This window comes from Anastrepha obliqua, chromosome 1, assembly GCF_027943255.1.
Source record: "Anastrepha obliqua isolate idAnaObli1 chromosome 1, idAnaObli1_1.0, whole genome shotgun sequence".
Taxonomy (NCBI): Eukaryota; Metazoa; Arthropoda; class Insecta; order Diptera; family Tephritidae; genus Anastrepha; species Anastrepha obliqua.
Genome location: NC_072892.1, coordinates 163,972,452 through 163,995,287, shown reverse-complemented (window position 1 = coordinate 163,995,287; position 22,836 = coordinate 163,972,452). Strand labels below are relative to the sequence as shown.

The 22,836-nt window shown below is 41.4% G+C and overlaps 1 protein-coding gene across 2 annotated transcripts; it reads left to right on the top strand.

Annotated features, from left to right (window-relative positions):
- Positions 1-50: 50 nt before the first annotated feature.
- On the top strand, positions 51-21,557 carry LOC129239715 (DNA-directed RNA polymerase II subunit RPB1-like). 2 transcript variants are annotated; one of them, XM_054875484.1, is made up of 8 exons: positions 51-485; positions 576-1,382; positions 8,247-8,927; positions 13,392-13,811; positions 13,880-14,612; positions 14,681-15,259; positions 17,828-18,403; positions 19,737-21,557. In XM_054875484.1, the coding sequence occupies exons 1-8, from the start codon at positions 135-137 to the stop codon at positions 21,380-21,382; spliced, it is 5,793 nt and encodes a 1,930-aa protein (XP_054731459.1). In that variant the 5' UTR covers positions 51-134; the 3' UTR covers positions 21,383-21,557. The 2 variants fall into 2 exon arrangements, with proteins under 2 accessions (XP_054731459.1, XP_054731469.1); XM_054875494.1 differs by lacking the exon at positions 8,247-8,927 and having other exon boundaries at positions 19,737-21,556.
- Positions 21,558-22,836: the final 1,279 nt, after the last annotated feature.

Genomic DNA, 22,836 nt, shown 5'->3' with positions numbered 1-22,836 from the left:
GAAATTGTGTGCAAACCGGATGTAATTTATAGAAATATGTAGTTCACTTTCTTTGAATTTTTCTAATATAAAATACATAAGTAAATCAGTTTTTATTTAACTTCTACGTGAGTATTCAGCCATCCAAATTAGGTATGAATAACGGCTGCGTCTCACGGAAATTGCGAGCCATACAATTTGGTGTGCTTTCACCGGATGAAATCAAGCGTATGTCCGTTACGGAGGGCGGCATTACACGCGCGGTTATTGTAAAAGATGGTCGACCAGCATTAGGTGGTTTGATGGATCCGCGCCAAGGCGTTGTCGATCGAAATTCGCGTTGCCTTACATGTGCCGGCAATATTGTCGACTGTCCCGGCCATTTCGGCCATATTGAATTGAGTTTACCAGTTTTTCACATTGGCTTCCTATTGAAAACTATTAAAATATTACAGTGTGTATGCTTTTCCTGCTCCAAGTTATTGGTATCACCATCCAATCCAAAGGTGCGGAAACAGAGCGCATGAAAGCTTGCAAATACTAATCATTTAAAAATATAAACACATATGGAAACATTTAATTTAATTTTCATACAGGTGAAGGAAGTACTACAACGTACTAGAGCCCGACCACGCATGCGGCTCAGTCTTATGCGCGAACTATGCAAGTCCAAGACAATATGCGAGGGTGGGGAAAATATGGATATTGCTATCAATTGCACCAGCCAACGTAATATTTCGGATCATGGTGGTTGCGGTCACCACCAGCCGCGCATTACGCGTCACAAGCTGGAGCTGCATGCCACTTGGCAGCGTATAACCGAACATCGAAAAGAGCGTCAAATTATTTTAACAGCAGATCGTGTATTGGAAATTTTTCGCAATATTTCCGATGAAGATTGCGCCTATTTAGGTATGGATCCACAACACTGTCGCCCCGATTGGTTGCTCATTTCGGTGTTGCCAGTTCCCCCGCTCTCCGTGCGTCCATCAGTGCTAATATATGGTAGCTCTCGCTCTCACGATGACGTAACACACAAATTAGCGGATGTAATCAAGGCAAATAATGAGCTGAAGAAATGCATTGAAACAGGCGCCGCCGATCACTTGATTCGAGAATGTTCCTCTCTATTGCAGTTTCACGTGGTTACTCTGATTGACAATGAAATGCCTGGATTACCGCGTGCTCTCCAAAAATCTGGGCGCCCACTGAAAAGCATAAAATCCCGATTGAAAGGTAAAGAAGGACGTATACGTGGCAATTTGATGGGCAAACGTGTTGATTTCTCGGCTCGTACTGTTATAACGCCAGATCCAAATTTAAATATCGATCAAGTGGGTGTGCCACGCTCTATTGCACAGAATCTGACGTACCCTGAAGTGGTGACACCTTTTAATATTGAGGTAAATATAAATAAAGTTTAAGCAAGAGTATTTTCTTCAAGATTTCTTAGCAAAAAATTTGTTCAGAAATCATTTGTGCAAGGCTGTATTGAATTCAATTTTATTCCATTGAGGCAGTTTTGCAGAGACCGAAACGCATTCTTGGTCAGGACTATGTGCTAGATGCATTAGAACTTCCTAACCAAGCTCACTCTGCAATTAATCTCTTCCAGGCAACTGTTTGCTGTCGATAGAGGTTAGAATCAATTGTTTGAGCAATAATTAAATGATTAGTCATCCAATTTGGTTTTTGAACAACTTTTTTACTAAATAAAAAAAGAGGTTGTCTGTAAAGTCGGTTTACTGGCGATAGTTTAACGTGATAACGTCATAAGAAAATACTAATTGAATGGTTGCATTTTTCAAAAAAAAAATGTAATTTTATTTGTTTGTTAGATATTTTGTATGGATATAGAGAATGAGTTAACATTAACATAACATAATATACTTTAACATAACATAACATAACATAACATAACATAACATAACATAACATAACATAACATAACATAACATAACATAACATAACATCACATAACATAACATAACATAACATAACATAACATAACATAACATAACATAACATAACATAACATAACATAACATAACATAACATAACATAACATAACATAACATAACATAACATAACATAACATAACATAACATAACATAACATAACATAACATAACATAACATAACATAACATAACATAACATAACATAACATAACATAACACAACATAACATAACATAACATAACATAACATAACATAACTTATAACATAACATAACATGCTGTTCAAGCAAGGTAACGACGCATGAGCAAGATAACGACGCATTTTTTGGTGCGTGCAGCCGGCTACATAGAATTATAAGACGTTATCACGTCAAAAATTATTAATAATAACATTAAAAGAGCAGGTATTATTAACAAACTTGGTTTTATTTTAAATTCTTCAAGTAAATCAAATTAATAATAATCAATAAGAAGGCATATGCAAATGCAAATACGTGAATTTATATACAAATGTACATATGCGCATATACATACACATATACGCTCACTTAAGTAGGAGAGAGCAAGATGTCGAACGTTGCAGTTCGTTTGCTTTGTTTGCTCTGTTGTTCGTTCCGCGCTTTCGCTTGCAGTTCATTCAAGGTAACGGCAATGAGCAAGGTAACGCCATATGAGCAAGGTAACGGCAATGAGCAAGGTAACGACAAATGAGCAAGGTAACGACAAATGAGCAAGGTAACACTAATGAGCAAGGTAACACTAATGAGCACGGTAACGACACATTTTTTCGTGCGTGCAGCCTGTTAAATCGAATTATAAGACGTTATCACGTCAATAAAAAAATGATTTTGAGCGTTGAAAATCTTTATTTTGACCTTTACGCGCTTCATTGCTTGTCTGTATACGGCAGCTGTCTATTTCACAATTGTTAAATACGATTGACGTGCAACGCCATTTGCAAAAATTGTATTTCTTCAAATAGGGTGATTAATTTTGCTCCGCTCCCGTAAATATGTGAGAATAAACTTAATTAGCTTTCAAAATTGAATGAAACTTCACTAATTTTTTACACAACATTGACTTATTAAATATCTGAAAGATCATTCAATAAAATTTCCATCAGCTGCAGTAATTTCCACCAATCGATTGCTCGACCGAATCAAATGCTGCTTATTCATATTGAGCATAACGGTATTAGTTGTAGCCTTTAGAGAAGAAATGGTGTTATGAGAATGCGTATTGGCCCCATGCTTAGTAATCCAGGGTATTAAAGTCTGGGAAATTAAGCGGTTTTAAGTTCGGTGTTTTGCACCATCCGAACTTATATTGCCGTCGCTTTGTGTGAAGGAGCAGATTCTTGCTGAGATATATATTGGCTGTCACCGCATACATTATCAATCCAGGACCCCGATAGTGTACCTGGAACCTCGATATATGCATCAGAATTCAATTGAAATCCTTGAGTAAAGAAGTGTGGTTGTCACGACATGTCCTTTGTTGCTCACAACACCTAAAACCACAGCAGTGGCTGGAAACTTCGTGTGCACATAGCAAGCTGTAATTTCTGCGGTTGGGCTTTGTTGCGGGTCTTGTTTAAAATTTCTTTCGCCAGAAAAACTCCATAACATCTCAGGTGGTTCAGAGTGTTTAATTTGTTTTAACTGTTTAATTTTCATTTTGGATAACTCGCAGTTCGCTTGTGTTTGCTCCGACCCAAACAGTCTTCTGTATATAACGTAGGATTTGTGCCGGAGATCTTCATGGGCAACTCGACGGACAAGATCCTCAGAAGCATTGGTGCAAGCTTCCTCGCAAATGCCATCATTAATTTTAAAGGGTCCTCGTCAATGATAACTTCCACTTATTGAATAAATCCTACAGATCTCACAGTGTCAGAATGCTCCTTGTGTTTTGCACGTTTTGCACCAGATTCTGCATCGCTGTCTATTGCTACCAATTCACGGCGAACCTTATGAACGGACGCAATTAAGTAAAAAAATAATTGTTTCGGGTAGTTGTAGCCACATATACATATGCATGTACTCAAGTACCGTATGCACCCTGTAAATATATTTGGCGCTCACACCCTTTTTGGTAGTTTTCCCAAGACCCCCCCCCCCCCCCCCCCCCCCCCTCCTATTTGTGACATGCGTCTTGGTGTTGTTCCACAAATGGAAGGACCTTCAGTTTTAAGCCGACAGATATATTTATAAGGAGCTTGGAGATTAGCCCTTGCCGCGTCTTATCATTTTGATGTTTCATGCACGGAGATTCGAACCTACACACTTCTGCATGGTAGTCACGCACCAGCCCATTCGGCTACGACGGCCAATTGAGAGTTGAGTTGCTCACAAGGGCTTTAATATGTCTATGGCCACTCTCATTATTCCTGACAAGTGGAAATCAGGGAGAGTGGTCCCACTACTGAAACTTGGGAAACCTGCCAACCAAGGGGATTCTCATCGTCCGATAACTCTCCTTTCACCAGTAGTGAAGACTCTTAAAGCCTTTCTACTCCCACTCTACACGAAAAATCTAACTCCAGCCTCACACCATCATTTCTTCCGAAGAGTGCACAGTACCACCACAGCACTCACCGTCATTAACACTCAGATAACCGCGGGCTTAACCAAAACCGCCCCTGCGAGAGAACTGTCTATTAGCGTTGGACCTAAAAAGGGCTTTCGACACAGTCAGCCGTGCTACGCTACTCGATGATATTTTACAGTCGACACTCACGCCAGGGCTGAAGAGGTGTCCCGCAAACTACCTGAGTGGTTGTCATTCGTCGGTGTAATTTCGAGAGCAAATCTCAAAATAGAGGAAAATAAGTTCGCAGGATGGTGTCCTTTCACCCTTGCTTTTTAACTTCTATATTTCGAAACTCCCCCAGCCACCAGAGGGAGTCTCCCTGGTCTCCTACGCTGACGTCGAGCAATGACATTGATGGCCTGTGCGCCAAGGTAAATGACTACCTCGCCTGCTTTTCTCGCTTCTTCACTACGAGGAACCTACAACACTGCGACAACACACGAAGTCCACGGCGACCCTCTTCACCACCTGGACAAAGGAAGTCAATCTGCAACTTAAAATAAAAGTCGATGGCACACCAATACAAACTGTTAACAACCCCAAAATCTTGGGAGTTACCTTCGACAGTTGCACTCCTTTTCTTCGCACACAACCTCAACTGCCATTAAAGTCCAGAATAGCAACAAAATCCTCAAATCGCTTGCCAGCAGCACTTGGAGCAAAGACAAAGAAATGTTGCTATCGACATTTAAGGCAGTGTTACGCAGTGAACGAAGCTACAGACTTGTCAAAACACTGCTATTAGGACTGCGACAGGATACCTACTGATGTTCCCAATACAACACTTACATGACGAGGCCCATATTCTACCTGTGAAGGAGCATAATAAACTGCTCAGCAAGCAGTTCCAGCTGGAGCCTGAGTCACCTCCCAGGCATGCCAGGAGGCACTTCCTTAACTACGCGGACGAGATCCGGGACAAAACATACCGACAATTACTGGATCGGACAGTGTACAGACAGACAATTAACGACATTCATCGGGAGACTCTTAAAAAAAAAAAAATAAATAATTGGCGCGTACACTTCTGTTAGGTGTTTGGCCGAGCTCCTCCTCCTATTTGTGGTGTGCGTCTTGATGTTGTTCCACAAATGGAGGGACCTACAGTTTCAAGCCGACTCCGAACGGCAGATATTTTTATGAGGAGCTTTTTCATGGCAGAAATACACTCGGAGGTTTGCCATTGCCTGCCGAGGGGCGACCGCTATTAGAAAAATGTTTTTATTAATTTTGCTTTCACCGAGATTCGAACCAACGACCTCTCAGTGAATTCCGAATGGTGATCACGCACCAACCCATTCGGCTACGGCGGGAGACTCTTACCACCTTCTTAATCTCCCGACCCCCGAATGCCGTCATCGAAGTCCAACAACCACCCATCGCAGACGAAGAGTTCCAACCTCCCCGAAAGTCCCGCGTAACCTTGGCACAATTACGTTTTGGATACTGTAGCAGGCTAAACTCCTACTTATCCGACATACTCAACATATGTCCGGCATGTGAAGGCACCCCACACGACACTAACCAACTCTTCACATTCTCCATCAAACTCACTCATCTAACACCCCTCTCCCTCTGGGCCCAACCTGTCCAAACAGCAGGTTTCCTGGATCTTAGATGAGCTAGATGAAGACACTACACTGACAGGGCAAAGTTACTGCTACAACAACAGCTACGACGGCCACAGAAATACACTCGGATATTTGCCATAGTCTGCCGAACAGTGACCGCAAGTATTAACTGTTCATAATTTATCACTTCCTATCAATGCTACGAGGGGTGCCTTTTATATGTCGGGATTAGAGAACAAAAACAAATTTTAATCATCGAAAATTACTTTATTGTTTTTCAAAATATTCTCCATGAAGATCTATACACTTTTGCATGCGTTTGAACCAATTGTCGAAGCACTTTTGCCACTCTGAATGAGGTACCTCCAAAACACGCATTCTGAATGCCGCAACCGCTTCTTCAGGTGTCGAAAAACGTTGACCTCTCAGTTTGTTTTTTACGTACGGGAATAAAAAGAAGTCATTCGGTGCCAAGTCAGGACTATACGGCGGATGACCCATTAATTCGATGTTTTGGGTGCTCAAAAATGCAGTTGTTTGAGCCGATGTGTGAGAGCTCGCATTGTCCTGGTGAAGAGTGATCCGTCTTTGGCGATTGGTTTTCCTAATTTCTTGGAAGACAACTGGCAAACAAATGGTTGTGTACCACTCAGAATTTACTGTTCTGCGTTGTTCTAGTGGTATGGTTGCGACATGTCCAGTTTTTCCGAAAAAACAGGCGACCATTTGCTTGGAAGCGCTTCGTGCGCGAACAATTTTTGTTGGATTTGGCTCATCTTGAAACACCCATACAGTCGACTGCTGTTTACTTTCGGGCTCATACGCGTAAATCCATGATTCATCACCTGTCACGATGTCATAGACGTGTTTCGAAGCCCCGAGATCGTATTTTTTGAGCATTTCCTTCGACCAATCGACACGAGCCTTTTTTTGAGCGATTGACAAATTGTTTGGGATCCAACGCGAACAAATTTTTTTGAATGTATGCTGGTCCCACTAATGCCTAAGATTGTCTCAATCTCACGATAGGTCACATGACGATCTTGCAATATCAGTTCGCGCACAGCATCAATGGTTTTCGGAACAACAACTGATTTTGGACGACCTTCACGAAATTCGTCTTGGTGTGAACTACGACCAAGATTGAATTCACCATAAAATCGATAAACACTGGTCATTGATGGAGCTTCATCGCCAAAAAATGAATCAAGTTCATCCATGCAATGTTGCTGAGCTAATCCACGTCGAAAGTTGTAAAAAACAATCGCAGAAAATGTTCCCGATTTAATTCCATTTTTGGACCGAGATGAATCTTTTAAGTTACTGTAAACAACACAAATAGCTCTGGTATTTCAAAACGTTCTGAGTACGTAAAAGCCAAAAAATGTCAAACTTTGCGATACAGCTGTCAGTTGCCAGATTGCAACACCAGGGTTGCCAAGTCCCGAAAAATAAAAGGCACCCCTCGTACTATCAAACACATCCGTACGAAATTACATTTTCGAAATAGTGATATTTTGTTTTAATAATTAATCTATTTGGCTCCACGTCACACAGTTGTAGACTTGCTGCATTAGCTTCTAATTCATATGACATCCACAAATCGAGCTTATTTCTATTTCTAATCCTTTTCGAATGGCTCAAAACAGTTTGTTGTTGTAGCAGTAATACAAGCCCTGTCAGTGTAGTGTATATCACCGGTTGTCTTCGTCTAGCTCAGGGTCAATTCTGGATAAGTAGGAGTTTAGCCTGCTACAATATCCAGAAGGTAATTGTGCAGTGTTACGCGGGTCTCACGGGGAAGCTAGAGCTCTTCATTTGCTGTAGGTGGTGATTGGACTCCGATTACGGCATTCGGTGGTCGGGAGCTCAGGAAGGTCGTAACGGTCTCCCTATGAAAGTCGTTTATGTCTGTTAGTCGTAAATGTCTGTTAGTTTTGTCCTGGATCTCGTCGGCCTATCAATCTCCTTCCCCATCAACGTCATGACTACTTACGTATTGGTCTTTCGTTAGCCTTCCTTAATGTCATTGAATTTTCCGTGATAGATCAACCAGAGTCGACATTTTCAGACCAAGACCCAAACATTTCTATAAGTTTAATATATTTATCAAAATAGTTTAAATCCAACATTCATCTATCCGCAGCTCATGCAAACACTTGTAAAACGCGGCAATACCCAATTTCCCGGAGCCAAGTATATAATACGAAACAATGGTGAACGTATCGATTTGCGATTCCACCCCAAATCCAGTGACTTACATCTAGAACTTGGCTACAAAGTGGAACGCCATTTGCACGATAATGATTTAGTGATTTTCAATCGTCAGCCAACATTACACAAAATGTCAATGATGGGTCATCGTGTCAAAGTGCTGCCTTGGTCCACATTTCGCATGAATCTCTCTTGTACGTCTCCTTATAACGCCGACTTCGATGGTGATGAAATGAATTTACATGTGCCACAGAGCATGGAAACACGCGCCGAAGTTGAAAATATCCATTTGACACCACGACAAATTGTCACACCGCAAACTAATAAGCCGGTAATGGGCATAGTGCAGGATTGCTTGACGGGAGTGTGCAAGATGACGAAACGTGATATCTTCATAACACACGAACAATTGATGAATTTGTTGATGCACATGCCGTGCTGGGATGGTGTCATGCCAAAGCCGTGTATTTTGAAACCGGCTATTTTGTGGTCGGGCAAGCAACTTTTTTCGTTGATCATTCCTGGAAATTTGAATATGATACGCACACATTCGACTCATCCCGATGAAGAAGATGAGAGTCAATATCGCTGGATTTCGCCGGGTGATACAAAAGTACGTATTTTTGTCTATGTTCTTTGTATACATTTATATGATTGCTTTGTTAGTATGGAGAATATAAATACTGCGTTTGCTTGGTGTGACTATTATATAACGAGACTGACGCGTCATGACGGTATAAAACATTTTATTTGTATTTCATGCATTTGATTGAAACTTTGCTGGACGACTTCTTTTCTCATCTCCTTCAGGATGCATCCCGTTTTATCTTTCACAGATTATAGGAACTAAAATTTTGTTCCCTCTAAATCAAATTTTACTTTACTGCGCCAAAATACGTTAGTTTTGGTATGTACTACTTATATATAGTGAAGAATTTAGGCGTTCGTAGCTGTTCGAAGTATTTTAGCCGGTTTATAAAAAGTTTTGCGATATGCAGTTAAAGTTTTCGACTTTGTTCAAGAAATAAATAAATATTTTTCCATAAAATCCCATTCATGTGTATTATAGAATACGTAAGTAAATTAATTAGGCGGCCGCCGTAGCCGAATGGGTAGGTGCGTGACTACCATTCGGAATTCAGAGAAAACTTTGATTCGAATCTCGGTGAAACACCAAAATTAAGAAACATTTTTTCCAATAGCGGGCGCCCGTCGGCAGGCAATGGCAAGCCTCAGAGTATATTTCTGCCATGAAAAAGCTCCTCATAAAAAATATCTCCCGTTCGGAGACGGCTTGAAACTGTAGGTCCCTCCATTTGTGGAACAACATCAAGACGCACGCCACAAATATTAGGAGGCGCTCGGCCAAACACCCAAAAAGGGTGTACGCGCCAATTATATACACATATGTATATAAGTAAATTAATTTTTCGACTTTCACATTCATACAAGGACCATCCGAAATGGCAGTTATTAGTTAAGCTGCATCTGTCGACTATAATTTTCTTCACGCGCGTTGTTAAAAGATGACCAATTGAGCGATGGAAGGCTTTCGTGTGGAGATAATCTCTAATTCAGATTGACATGGATCTGGTCGATACATCCATTTCCCTGGACACGATTTTCTGCTTTCTAAGGAGATTTTTGCGAATTCTTTCTCGAACAGTTTTTATGGCTGTACTAGTTCGAACCACGCGAGGAGGACCACTGCTTTTCTGTCTGTCACTTCTTGTCACGAAAATTCTCGAAATATTAAGTTTTTACAGTAATTTGTAAATCTCACTTGGACTTTTACCACACTTCTGTATTGCAATCACTGCAATGCGATTTTCCTTAGCTCCCAACTACCATAGTTAACAAGCGAAATTTTCCACGAAGCAGTATAATTTATGAGTAGAAAATGCATACGAACAAAAACAAAAATAACGGCAATAATGGTTCTGGCCATATGCATTATAAAATCAAAAAATCACAGAATCTATGGCAAGACTAAGTAGACCCACTCACAATAAACGTAATTAAGGCAGCAGTGGATTGGTTGCTTACTTCGGTAATTACCGTTGAGGAAGTAGATATTTACTTCGATAGCCAAGCGGCAATTAGGGCCTTAGGCTCGTTGTTTGTGCATTCGAGATTGGTCGGGGAATGTCTGGCTTCTTTTTCGATTGCATCCGAATACTTCAATATCAGGATCATTTGGGTACCCGGTCACAGCGGCATAGAGGGGAACTGCTGGGCTGATGAGCTGGCTAGACAGGAAACTTGGAGACGGTTTCGTCGCAAAATGAGAGGATTGGGGTTCCCTTAAGATGTCCCTCGAGTTAACTCAGCGAGCGCTGGGCTAGTGCGCAAACGTGCAAGGTCGAAAGATCCTTCTGACCACGGGTAAATCGGGGACGCTCGAGAAACTCATAAGGCTAACAAAGCTCCAGCTCTCAAGTTTTGTAGGTATCCTTACCGGCCATTGTCCGTTAGGCATCCATGCGGGATTACCTTAAGTCAGTTCTGCAGAAACTGTCTTGAGGTCGAGATGAAATCATCTCGACACCTTCTTCTCAGCTGCCCTGCTCTCGTCTGCCAAAGATTTGGACATCTGGGCTCTAATTTTTTCGCTACGCCCGCGGATATGGCGAGTATAAAAATCATACATGTGGTGGAGTTCATCAGTAGCTTGATGCGGCTAATTACGAACGTAAATCAGCCACCGTCGGCGTCGTCATAAGTGCATGTCCATCATTCCCTAATTCCAAGACTCCTCCATGGCCAATTTACTTCATACTTAAATATAAGCCCAACTTTTTACAAAACTAGCATTTTTATGAAGATTCACAACATAAAAATAAAAAAATAATACCTACCTATACTTCGATCTCACTCAGTTTTCGACTACCCGTCTACTGTAGTCACTAGCGAGACTCGGCACCAAATTGACCGATGAGTACATGTCATTGACATAGGGATATCCTTACAAACATGCAAGCTACTTATCCTTGAAGAAAGCGTAAGAGCAGCGAACGTAAGATGGAGTAATAAAACCACTTGCAGAATCGCCCGACGACTGTGGCCGACTCTCAATGCTAAACATACAAAATCTCTGCTAAACCAAAATAAGCATAGTCTAAGGTAGACACACCTAAGTCCAATAGATAGACACACCCATAGGATGGACTGCTATAGAAGTTGTCTAGATGAGGAGGAGGAAGAGACAATCTCGCACCTACTGTGCCATTTTTTTTTTTTTTTTTTTTTTGGGTAGGAGGTTAAAATCAAAATGTCAGAAACATCATCAAAGGCGCCGTCGCACCAGTGGTATGTGGGGCATGCTCCCACTAACACTATAACATTCCTCCTCCTCGGCTGATTTCCACCCTGGGACCGCTGTAAACATTTCATCAAGGTGGAGCCGCGTTTATGTCTATTGACACAACCAGGTACCTGCGTCCAGGTCCTTCTCTTGTGGACGTATGGAGATCTTACGTTAGCGATGGTATCCACTCCCCCCACAGTTTTCATACGTGGTTCTGGAGGAAATGGAACATCGGAAAATTTGCTATAGCGCAGTATTTACGAACTATCGTCTTGTCTTCTGTCTGATATTATTGTGAGTGATTCACTCAAGTGTTTGTGTTTGTCGTCATTCTGTCCGCAAACAGTTCATCTCCATTTCGTAATTGCAACTGTAATTACTGTTGCTGGGTCTTGCGCTCCCATTCGATGAATTGGAGTCGTAGCATAATATTTCCAGCAAACGCTCGAACCGCCACCCATTTAGCACTGGATGAGCACATGTCCTGTACGATGTCATTAGGACTAGCTGAGTGTCCCAAAACCCTTTCAAGTATTGCACGTTCTCGTGCGAAACGATCACAATGAAAAGCCACGTGTTCCGCGCTTTCGATTGCATTAGGACAGCTTGGGCAGAGTGGGCTTTCTGCCAGCTGAAAGCGGTGGAGATATTCCATAAAGCACCCATGACCGGTGAGTATCTGCGTAAGGTAATAATCAGTTTCACCATGCTTTCTTTTTACCCACAGCTCGAGATGTGATATTAACTTGTACGTCCAGGGCCCTTTAAGTGACTCTTCCCATCTTCTTTGCCACTCATACATAGATCGCTCCCGTTCGATGGCTTTTTCTGTTGCCGTTGGTTTAGCTCCTTGCTCGCTATAGAGGCGGCGAAGCTCTCTTGCATGAATATCAACTGGCAATTTTCCGGCTACAACACATATTGCATCGTCTGATACCGTTCTATATGCACATGAAACCCGTAATGCACTCCGCCTGTGTGTGCGCACCACTTCACGCATGTGAATGTTCTTTGCTTCTGCCCATACCGGTGCCGCATAGAGTATGATTGAGTCCACGACTGTTGATAATAATTTCCTTATTTCCCCTTGTGGACCACCTTTATTCGGTAGTATATTTGTGAGAGCGCCCATTACCGCCGCTGCTTTGTTATTAACTGCTGCTAGATGTTGCTTAAAGCTCAATCTCGTGTCGATCATTACTCCTAGGTATTTTATTGCCTTCTTTGAGAGTATCTCGTGTCCACCAACTGAGAGTGCCACTGTCCACTGGATACAGCAATCCAGACGTAGGTTTACTATTCTAGGTAAACAATTTTTTAATAAGTTGGAAGACCTGAGTTCTGCAGAAATCAGAGATATTCTAAAATTTCTAAAAGGCACACACTGGTTTTAGGAGAGATAGGGACAAGCTCCCCACGCGACATCACAATGGGCTATGAGCCTGAGTGTGTCCCATAGGGCAACCGCTTCAACCGAACCTAACCTACCACCTGCCTTGAGTGTTTATTTTCTATTTATATATGTGGGTCTGGGTTCCGAGAATGTATATATAATATGTTTTAAAAAAATTATTTTCACCGCATGATTTGGTATGCCGTCTCATTCTAAGAAGTGGTAAATGGTGACCCCACTCCAAAAATAATACAGACGTAAGCTGTAAGGTTCCTGACATTCTGTTATTTGAAAAAAGTTTCTAAAAAATTTCTTAGACTTGAATATAAGCAAAATAGGATCTTAACAAAATTCTCAATTTATCTCCCTAATCCCAGGTCATGGTCGAATACAGCGAACTAATTATGGGTATTCTATGTAAACGCACTCTGGGTGCCACCGCTGGGTCACTCCTTCACATCGCCTACATCGAGCTCGGCCATCAAATTGCTGGCGAATTTTATGCAAATATACAAAAGGTTGTCAATGCTTGGCTGTTAATCGAAGGTCATAGCATTGGTATTGACGACACCATTGCCGATCCAGCCACTTACAAGGAGATTCAAAATGCTATTGCCAAAGCGAAAAATGATGTCATGCTGGTCATACAGAAGGCACATCACATGCAGTTGGAGCCAACACCGGGCAACACATTGCGCCAAACTTTCGAGAATCAAGTCAATCGCATACTGAACGATGCGCGCGATAAGACAGGAGGCTCAGCAAAGAAATCACTCACAGAGTACAATAATTTGAAGGTAAAAACAGGGATAGAATTAAAATAATAATCCACAATAACAATAATTTATGCGTGAATATGTCGCAGGCCATGGTAATCGCTGGTTCCAAGGGTTCTAACATCAACATTTCCCAGGTGATTGCTTGCGTTGGTCAACAGAATGTAGAGGGCAAACGCATACCTTACGGCTTTCGTAAGCGTACAATGCCGCACTTCATAAAGGACGATTATGGCCCGGAGGCGCGCGGTTTTGTCGAGAACTCTTACCTAGCAGGGTTAACGCCTAGCGAGTTTTACTTTCATGCAATGGGTGGACGCGAAGGACTCATCGACACTGCGGTTAAGACGGCAGAAACCGGTTATATACAACGACGCCTCATCAAGGCCATGGAATCGGTAATGGTGCAATACGATGGCACTGTACGCAATGCTGAAGGTCAAATTATTCAATTACGCTATGGCGAAGACGGACTCTGCGGTGAGTCGGTGGAATTTCAAACACTCCCCACCATACAACTGTCCAACAAAGCATTTGAGAAGCAATTCAAATTCGATGTTACACAGACACGCAATTTACGTAAATACTTTAGCGAAGAGACAGTGCGCGATATAACCGAATCCACGGAGATTATTGCACAGTTGGAGGTAGAATGGGACCAATTGTGTCGTGATCGCGAAGCTTTGCGTGAGATTTTTCCCACCGGCGACTCAAAAGTGGTGTTGCCATGCAATTTACAGCGCATGATTTGGAATGTGCAGAAAGTCTTTCATGTTGACAAACGCGCCACCACTACACTCAATCCATTGGACGTGATGAAAGGTGCCGCCGCTATTAGCTTTTAAAAAGAAAACTAATTATCTTACTAAGAATTATCAATTTTCCTTTAGGCGTGCGCGAACTGCTCAAACAATGTGTTATTGTAGCCGGCTCTGATCACATTTCACAGCAGGCCAACGACAACGCCACTTTCCTTTTTCAATGCTTGGTACGCTCCATGCTTTGTTCCAAGGTAGTGGCCGAAGATCATCATTTAACGCCAGAGTCATTTGAGATGTTACTTGGCGAAATCGCTACACGTTTTCAGCTCTCACAAATTTGTCCTGGTGAAATGGTGGGCGCACTTTCTGCCCAATCGCTGGGTGAACCGGCCACTCAAATGACACTCAACACTTTCCATTTCGCTGGCGTTTCGGCAAAAAATGTTACTTTAGGAGTGCCGCGCTTGAAGGAGATCATCAACGTATCCAAACGTCCGCGTTCACCATCGTTGACAGTTTTCTTACGAGGCAAGCCAGCGCGTGATGTAGAGAAGGCCAAAGATGTTTTATGCCGTTTGGAGCATACAACGCTTAGAAAGGTTACCGCTAATACAGCCATTTATTATGATCCCGATCCGATGAACACCGTAGTGCAGGAAGATCAAGAATTCGTTAATATTTACTATGAAATACCAGATTTTGACCCGGGTGCGTATTGTTTTCATTTATAAAGGGTGATCAGTTCAGAGATATCGGATTTTAAATTAAAAAAAAAAACTACGAAAATTCAATTTGATTGCGCAATCTTTATTATTTCTGTGTAGAACCAGTCATGACATTTATTGAAGTGAAAACTTCTTTAGAATCGTTGGGAGTGATTTGAGAAAAAGTGAAACGAAAAAAGCGACACTCTTGGCTACGAAGCGTTATATTATATGTTGATATAAACGTAGCGACGAACTAAATAACTTTTAGGCCAGCGCCGACAGCATGGCGCGGTAGCCGAGCGACTAGCAATGTGAGCTTCCTATCCAAAATCCTTGGTTCGAATCACAAGAAAAAAAATTTTTTTATACAGTTATTTTATTTTATTTTATTATATGTTTATGAGGAGCTTTTTTTCATGGCAGAAATACACTCGGTGTTTTGCCATTGCCTGCTGAGGGGTGAGCGCTATTAGAAAAATAGTTTTCCTTAATTTTGGTGTTTTCACCGAGATTCGAACTGACGTTCTCTCTGTGAATTCTGAATAGTAGTCACGCACCAACCCATTCGGCTACGGCGTTTGTTTAATTTTACTGATGCAAAAATGAGGGAAAATATTTGAATAAAGTTTGCTTACTGTTTACACATTTTCCAAAGGTGACGGAGAACCAAAAAAAAAGTCGATTTTCAAACAAATACGAGTGCATATGTGTAATTGTGTTAGAGTTTCGGTCACGCCCCAGCAAAACCTGCGTGCATATGTGTTTGTAACATTCAAAAAAATGTAATTGTGTTAGAGTTTCGGTCACGCAGGTTTTGCTGGGGACGCTCATAATAGCAACCGCGTGTGTATTTTTATATTCGTAAATATTTTCATTTTTAGATATTTACCGCAATTATGTCGAAAAATAATGCAGAAAAGTGTCGTGAATATCGACAGAAAAAAAAAATCAATAAATAGCATCACGGAATTCATTCACGAAAATTTAATAAAGTATACACCAGAAGTATCGCGGATACTTAGAAAAGATTACGATAAAGTTCCAATGATTTTAAGTGGTGATTTTAACGTAAATTTTGCATTGGACACAGCGGTTCCTTCAATTGACTTTCTCAATACAACATTCAATTTAAAAATGTGTAACAATCGCACTGAATCGACAACACGATCAAAAACAACAATTGACGCGGTATTTCAAAGATATGTTGACAACATCGAAACCAAAGCATTTGTATCATATTTTAGCTATCATAAGCCACTCGTATCATTTGTTGAAATTGAAAACATTGAGGATGAATAATAATAAAATGAAGAAAATAAAATATGAACTTTATAGCAATATTATAATGAACCTATAATTATCCCGCCCCTAATGCTGCTTTCGTCTCATTCTCTCTCAGTTTGTTTTACGGAAGGTTTCACTTCTATCGCGTCTAACCGTTAGACTGGTATTTTTTTTTTTTTTTAAGATAATCCCTTTCAAGTGCTGGCCGCAACTGCGATGTAATTCGGCTATCCATAAACACCAAATGAATTGAATGACTCGATTGACTAGTTCGTTCGGTATCTCGTGAATAACTTTAGTAATGTTGGCTTGCAATACCTCAATCGAAGCTAGGTTATCCACAAAGCAATTAGACTTTGCATACCCCCCGGCCAAATAAAAGTCCAAAGGTGTCGTATCACACGATCTTGGTGGCCAATCCACTGGTCCGAGATGAGGGATAAATTTCCCACCGAAATGACGATGCAATAAATCCATAGTCTCACGAGCTGTATGGCAAGTGGCGCCGTCTTGCTGGAAACAATGAACCAAATTTTTTGGAGATCACGGGCCTCACTTTCCGGCGTCAAAAAGTCGTTTAATATGGCGCGATAGCGATCGCTTTCACTTTTACATTGGTGGCAGCCTCGTCTTTGAAAAAAAATGGGCCGATGATCCGTCCAGCCTATAAGCCACACCAAGCGGTTATTTCCAATAGATGGAATGGCTGTTCTTGAATGGCTTCGAGTTGGTCTTCAGCCCAAATAGGACGATTTTGTTTATTGATGTACCCGTTAAGACAAAAAATGGGCTGCTATAAGTGGACCATAAGTTGGACTGAGCGCACGATGAACACTTTTCAGAGAGCGTCGTTTTTCGTAATACAAATGTACGATTTGTAAATGTTGTTGAGGCGTAAGTCTTTCCATGATGAAATGTCAATGAATACCGAAAAAAAAATTATGTATTTAGTTTGACAGTAGCCACGCGTGATCTGTCAAAAAAAAGCCTATTGGAAAAAGTGCCTCCAATCCAAGGCACATTCATTAAAGATGGTGGCACTAGACCAACAATAATGTTTTGTACGTTTGATTGTCAAAGCAAAGTATTGGGAAAGTAGAAAACAAAGAATGAATTCGCCTTGTTTTATTCTGTGCTGACAGCCGCATGGACACGGCGATAAAAAAAAACAAATCAGCTGATTTATCACCTTTAATAGATTCGCCTTGATCCAATCTGATCATTTTTATTATTATTAAATTTTGTATTTTTTTCGTTTTACTACTACTTTGATTTTTCTTTTCAGGTGAAATTTCACCGTGGCTCTTACGCATAGAACTCGATCGCAAGCATATGACTGAAAAGAAGCTCACCATGGAACATATTGCAGAACGCATCGCGGCCTCTTTCGGTGATGACTTGAAGTGTATTTTCAACGACGACAATGCACCCCGTCTGATAATGCGCATACGCATTATGAACACCTCGAATCCCGAGAATAAATTCCAAGGTAACGAGTTGGACGAAGAGGAAGCCTCGCTCACTCGTTTGGATGACAATATGTTTTTGCGCTGCATCGAGAGCAATATGTTGTCCGACATGACGCTGCAGGGTATCGAATCTATATCGAAAGTGTACATGCATTTGCCGCAACAGACAAACAAGAAGCGCATCTACATCACCGAAACGGGTGAATTCAAATCGGTGGCCGAGTGGTTGCTGGAAACCGATGGTACAGCGCTCATGCGCGTGTTAAGCGAACGAAATGTCGACGAAACACGTACGTGCAGCAATGACATTTGTGAAATGTTCACAGTGTTGGGCATAGAGGCCGTGCGCAAGTCCATTGAGAAAGAAATGAATAATGTGCTACAATTTTACGGTTAGTTTTAAACTTCTTGCTAAATAGGTGTATACACCTAACTTTTCTTACGAATGTGCACAAATGTACATATGCATGTGTGGTGTAATAGGTTGGGGAATAAGTTCATAGCGTTTTTATCGAAGACTTTTATTTAAACAAAAAAGCAATAATTATATCAATAAGTTAATAAATTATATATTCGCCGTTGTTGATGCCCTTTCGCAAAACTCGCCTGGTCTGGAATCAAAGAAGTTGTTGAACCCATCTTTAAGGACCTCCTTGTTATCGAAGGTACGCCCTTCATATAGTTTGAAAGGGAGCAGAAAAAATGGTAATCGGTCGGTGCAAGGTTCGAAAAATACGGTGGATGCTGAAGGACCTTCCATTCGAGCTCTTGGAGTGCGGCTTTGACGACTTGTGTAACATGGGGTCTGGCGTTGTCGTGAAGGAGTATGGTTTGACCATGTCAATCAGGTCTTTTCAGTCGAATAGCCTCATTCACGCGGTGTAGCTTGTAGCAATGTAGGGCTCCTTGTTGACCGTGGCACACTTTTCGAGCATTTCACAGTGCACCATGCCCTCCCAGTCCCACCAAATATGTACATGCCATGACCTTCTTTTAGATGAAGATCCGGCCTGACTCTCGGCTTTGCCGTATCTCCTGGAGCCATTCACTTATTTCTTTGCTTCATATTGATGTATAGACATCATTTCTCATCTCTCGTGACGATTCGGTGCAAAAAGTGGTGCTTATGAACGCGTGTTGCTCTATGGCGGGCGAGATGTCGCGAAGCAATTTGAAGGCGACTTTCTTTGTTTTTCTCGTTGAACTCGTGAGGCACCCAGGCTCTCAATTTTTCGGTAAATCGCATTCAATGGTAGGTGATTGAGAATAGTTTTATGATCGCAGTTAATTTTTTCCGCCAACTCACGACTAGTTTGGCGACCGTTCTCCTTCAAAAGTGATTTGAAATGTTCTTCATCGAATTCAGAAGGCCTTCCTTCGCCATTTACACCACCTCGCCTATTACACCGAATGTCACGGGCTGCTTCGGCTTCGGCAGCTTTTTGACCTCGATGAGAGCCGAAGAAGAGCAGGTGCCGAAAATGTTGAATTTTGCTTCCTGGGTACTCCATTTCTAAGCCTCAAAACTAATAAAAAATTAAATAACTCAAAAATGCAATTAGCATAGTTTTGTAGGGCAGCAAGAGTTTTACCGAATGAATACTTACCCTTTGCCAAACAGCAAACAAATCGTTGTAAAATAAAATAGAATATAAAAATGCTTTGAACTTATTCCACAACATTATATTTAACATCAAAAAAATATTAAAAATCGAAATCTTCCAGGTTTGTATGTCAACTACCGCCACTTGGCGTTACTCTGCGACATTATGACGGCCAAAGGACATATCATGGCCATCACTCGTCATGGCATTAATCGACAACAAACTGGCCCGTTGATGCGTTGCTCTTTCGAAGAAACGGTTGATATCTTATTGGACGCTGCCGCACATGGTGAACGCGACGCTTTGCGTGGTGTATCGGAAAACATTATCATGGGTGAAATTCCGCGCATTGGTACCGGTTGTTTCGATATGATACTCGATGCTACTAAATGCAAATCCGCTATGGAAGTCGATTCAATCAATAATAATAATGCATTGTTTTACGGTTCAATGTTTACGCCAAATATATTGCCAGGCAGTGGACGTAGTGGCATAATCGAGTTTTTGCCTGGTTTGAGCGATGATCTGACGCCACAATCTACACGCTCCGCCTGCTTCTCGCCTCTATCGAATATGAGTTCGCCCACCTTGACAGCCGATGATTTCAGTAGCTCACCATATTTATCGCCATCATCATCGTCGCTCAAATCGTACTATGGTGGCGCTTCGTACTATTCGCCCATATCACCGGTATATGAGAAAGCCATGGCTAATTTCCCAAATTCTTCGAGTGGTTGTGCTCAGTCGCCATGTGGCAATGATTTACTAACTACCCTGATGCGGTCACACAAGTATTCGCCAAGTTCACCGGAATTCTCACCAAACTATCAAGTTTATTCACCACAATCATTGTCAAATAATAGCACCACCTTTTATTCGCCAGCCAGTCCTGCAATTTCGTATAGCAGCGTTACCGGTTCTTCGCGTTACTCACCAACCTCGCCTAGTTACTCGCCACAAACCAATTACTCACCTACTTCACCCTCCTATTCGCCGATGGTTATGAATTCAAATAAGGGCGGCAGTAGCTTTTCACCGAACTCGCTAACAAGCAACAATGACTCGCTCTATTCACCATCTTCACCACTGGACACCCCCGATTCTTTAGTTGAAGACGTATTAACAGCATCTACTAGTGGTTCCAAATGTGTAGAGTCTAAAAAATATCGTGTCACGCCATATTTCTTCCCTGAAAATAACGCCAGCCCTTCAAGCAATGCAACTTACTCACCTACAAGTCCCATCTACACGCATTACTCACCATCCAGTCCAAACTTTGTTGCACAAACTCCGCGTTATTCACCCTCAACACTTAGCTACAATCCCTCTAGTCCCAGTTACACACCCGTTAGCCCGTCATTCTCAACAAATTCTCCTCAATATTCGCCGTTAAGCCCGACAATCAGTTACTCACCCACCATCTCTTTGCCACGTTATATTCCACCACGTTCGCCACAACAATATTTAGCATCTTTACTAAGCCCACGCTATTCAAGTGGCTCATCAGCAACCTATTCACCAACATCTCCAACATATTCACCAAATTCACCCAATTCGAATCGTTACTCACCCTCCAGTCCACAATACTCACCCGCCAGTCCCATTTATTCAGCCAACTCCCCCTCAGAGGTGGCTCCTTCACCACTTAGTCCTAATAATTATTCATCCCCGCCTTTGAGTCCTATTTATAGTCACAGTGAATCGCCAATGTCGCCTCAGAGCACCGACAGTCCCGCTAGTCCACGGTATTCCCCCACCTCAAATTAAAGTGATGGAGTACAAAATTTTATTCTGTTTAACAAGAAGAGCAGGATAAGCGAAGCATTTACTCGTGCCATATGTTTAATATTATTTAGTTGAATATAATTTTGGTTTATTTTAAGTCTCAGACTAACTATGTTGAATTTCTATCATTTTTTTTTTTCTAGTTTTTCTTTTTCATATGTTGAAATGAACAATTTTTTTTTGAATTTTTCTGAGTTTAAATGTATTTATTTATTATTTTCTTCTGTTCAATAGAACTCGACCGTTAATGTTCAAATCTCAATAAAAATCTTTCATTTATCAAAAAAAAAAAAAATAATTACAAGAAGCCAATAGTATCTACTGCAAAAATGGTACATAGCAGCTGGTTCTACGTACCGGAATGACTCGGGTTTACCCCGACCAAAGGCTGCCGCCCAGTAAACTAGCACTGGAGCAGCTCTCAGTTATTGTGCTAAGAGTGACACTACTTTTGCCATTTTCAAAACAACGGATACAAAAGAATTTTGTTTTTCAATTTTACACTGCTTCTTGATGGGAAGAAAACGCCTCACTCGTGTACGGGAAGACCGAAAATTTATACGCGAGCTTCTCAAGGAACGTATAAAATCCTCTTCTGCCCCTGCAGCTGCCCTGTCGGAAGAAATTGAAATATCCATTAGTGCGCTCGAACAGCTAGAAGAAGGCTTCTCGAAGCAGGTTTAAAAGGATGCAAAGCCCGAAAGAAGCCGTGGCTTTCAGAAAAAAACGGGGAAGCTTTTTGGAATGAGCTCACCGATAACAACATTTTATGCAGGAAGATTGGTCTGATGAATCGAACTTCGATGGAGGCTTAGTTTACATCATTTAAAAATATCAAGAACCATAGGAGCTTACCTTAGTCGAATTTCAAGGAAATAACACAAATCTTATAAAACAATTTTGTTTCCCTTCCTACAGATATTTGGAATACCTGGAGTGACGTTCGTGAGGCGACGTGAGGATTGCCGAGGAATACCATCCACATTGCGCTAAGCATGCAGGGAGCCAGCATTATGATTTGGGGCTGTTTGGCTGCTGATAATGTCGGCGAAATATTCTTTTGCGAGGGTCGCATGAACAGTCAAAAAGTGAATGCGCATTTTCGGCGACACTAAATTAGATAGAGTTGGCCAACACAGTCTCGAAATCCAAACCCCATAGAGCAACGCACATGTGCTTTTTTAAAACGTAAGGTAAAGGAACACAGCGTAACATCGCAAACAACCCTGAAACATTCTTTAATTCACGAGTGGAATGCCGTAAGTGCATCCGAATGTGCAAAGCTTCTACGCAATATGCCCCAGAGAAGCAAAGGGTTAAGGTACTAAATATTAATGTATCTACCACTAATTCCTTTTATTTTATTTCATTTATTAATAAAATATCATTGATTCATATTTTAAAATGAAAAATTCTGTAATTAATGCAGGCACCCC

Bases quoted from the DNA above. Each gene is read 5' to 3' on its own strand.
- LOC129239715 (XM_054875484.1), top strand. From the start codon at position 135: ATGAATAACGGCTGCGTCTCACGGAAATTGCGAGCCATACAATTTGGT. The intron at 13,812-13,879 runs GTAAAAACAGGG...AATATGTCGCAG, and splicing joins CAGAGTACAATAATTTGAAG to GCCATGGTAATCGCTGGTTC. The intron at 18,404-19,736 runs GTTAGTTTTAAA...GAAATCTTCCAG, and splicing joins TAATGTGCTACAATTTTACG to GTTTGTATGTCAACTACCGC.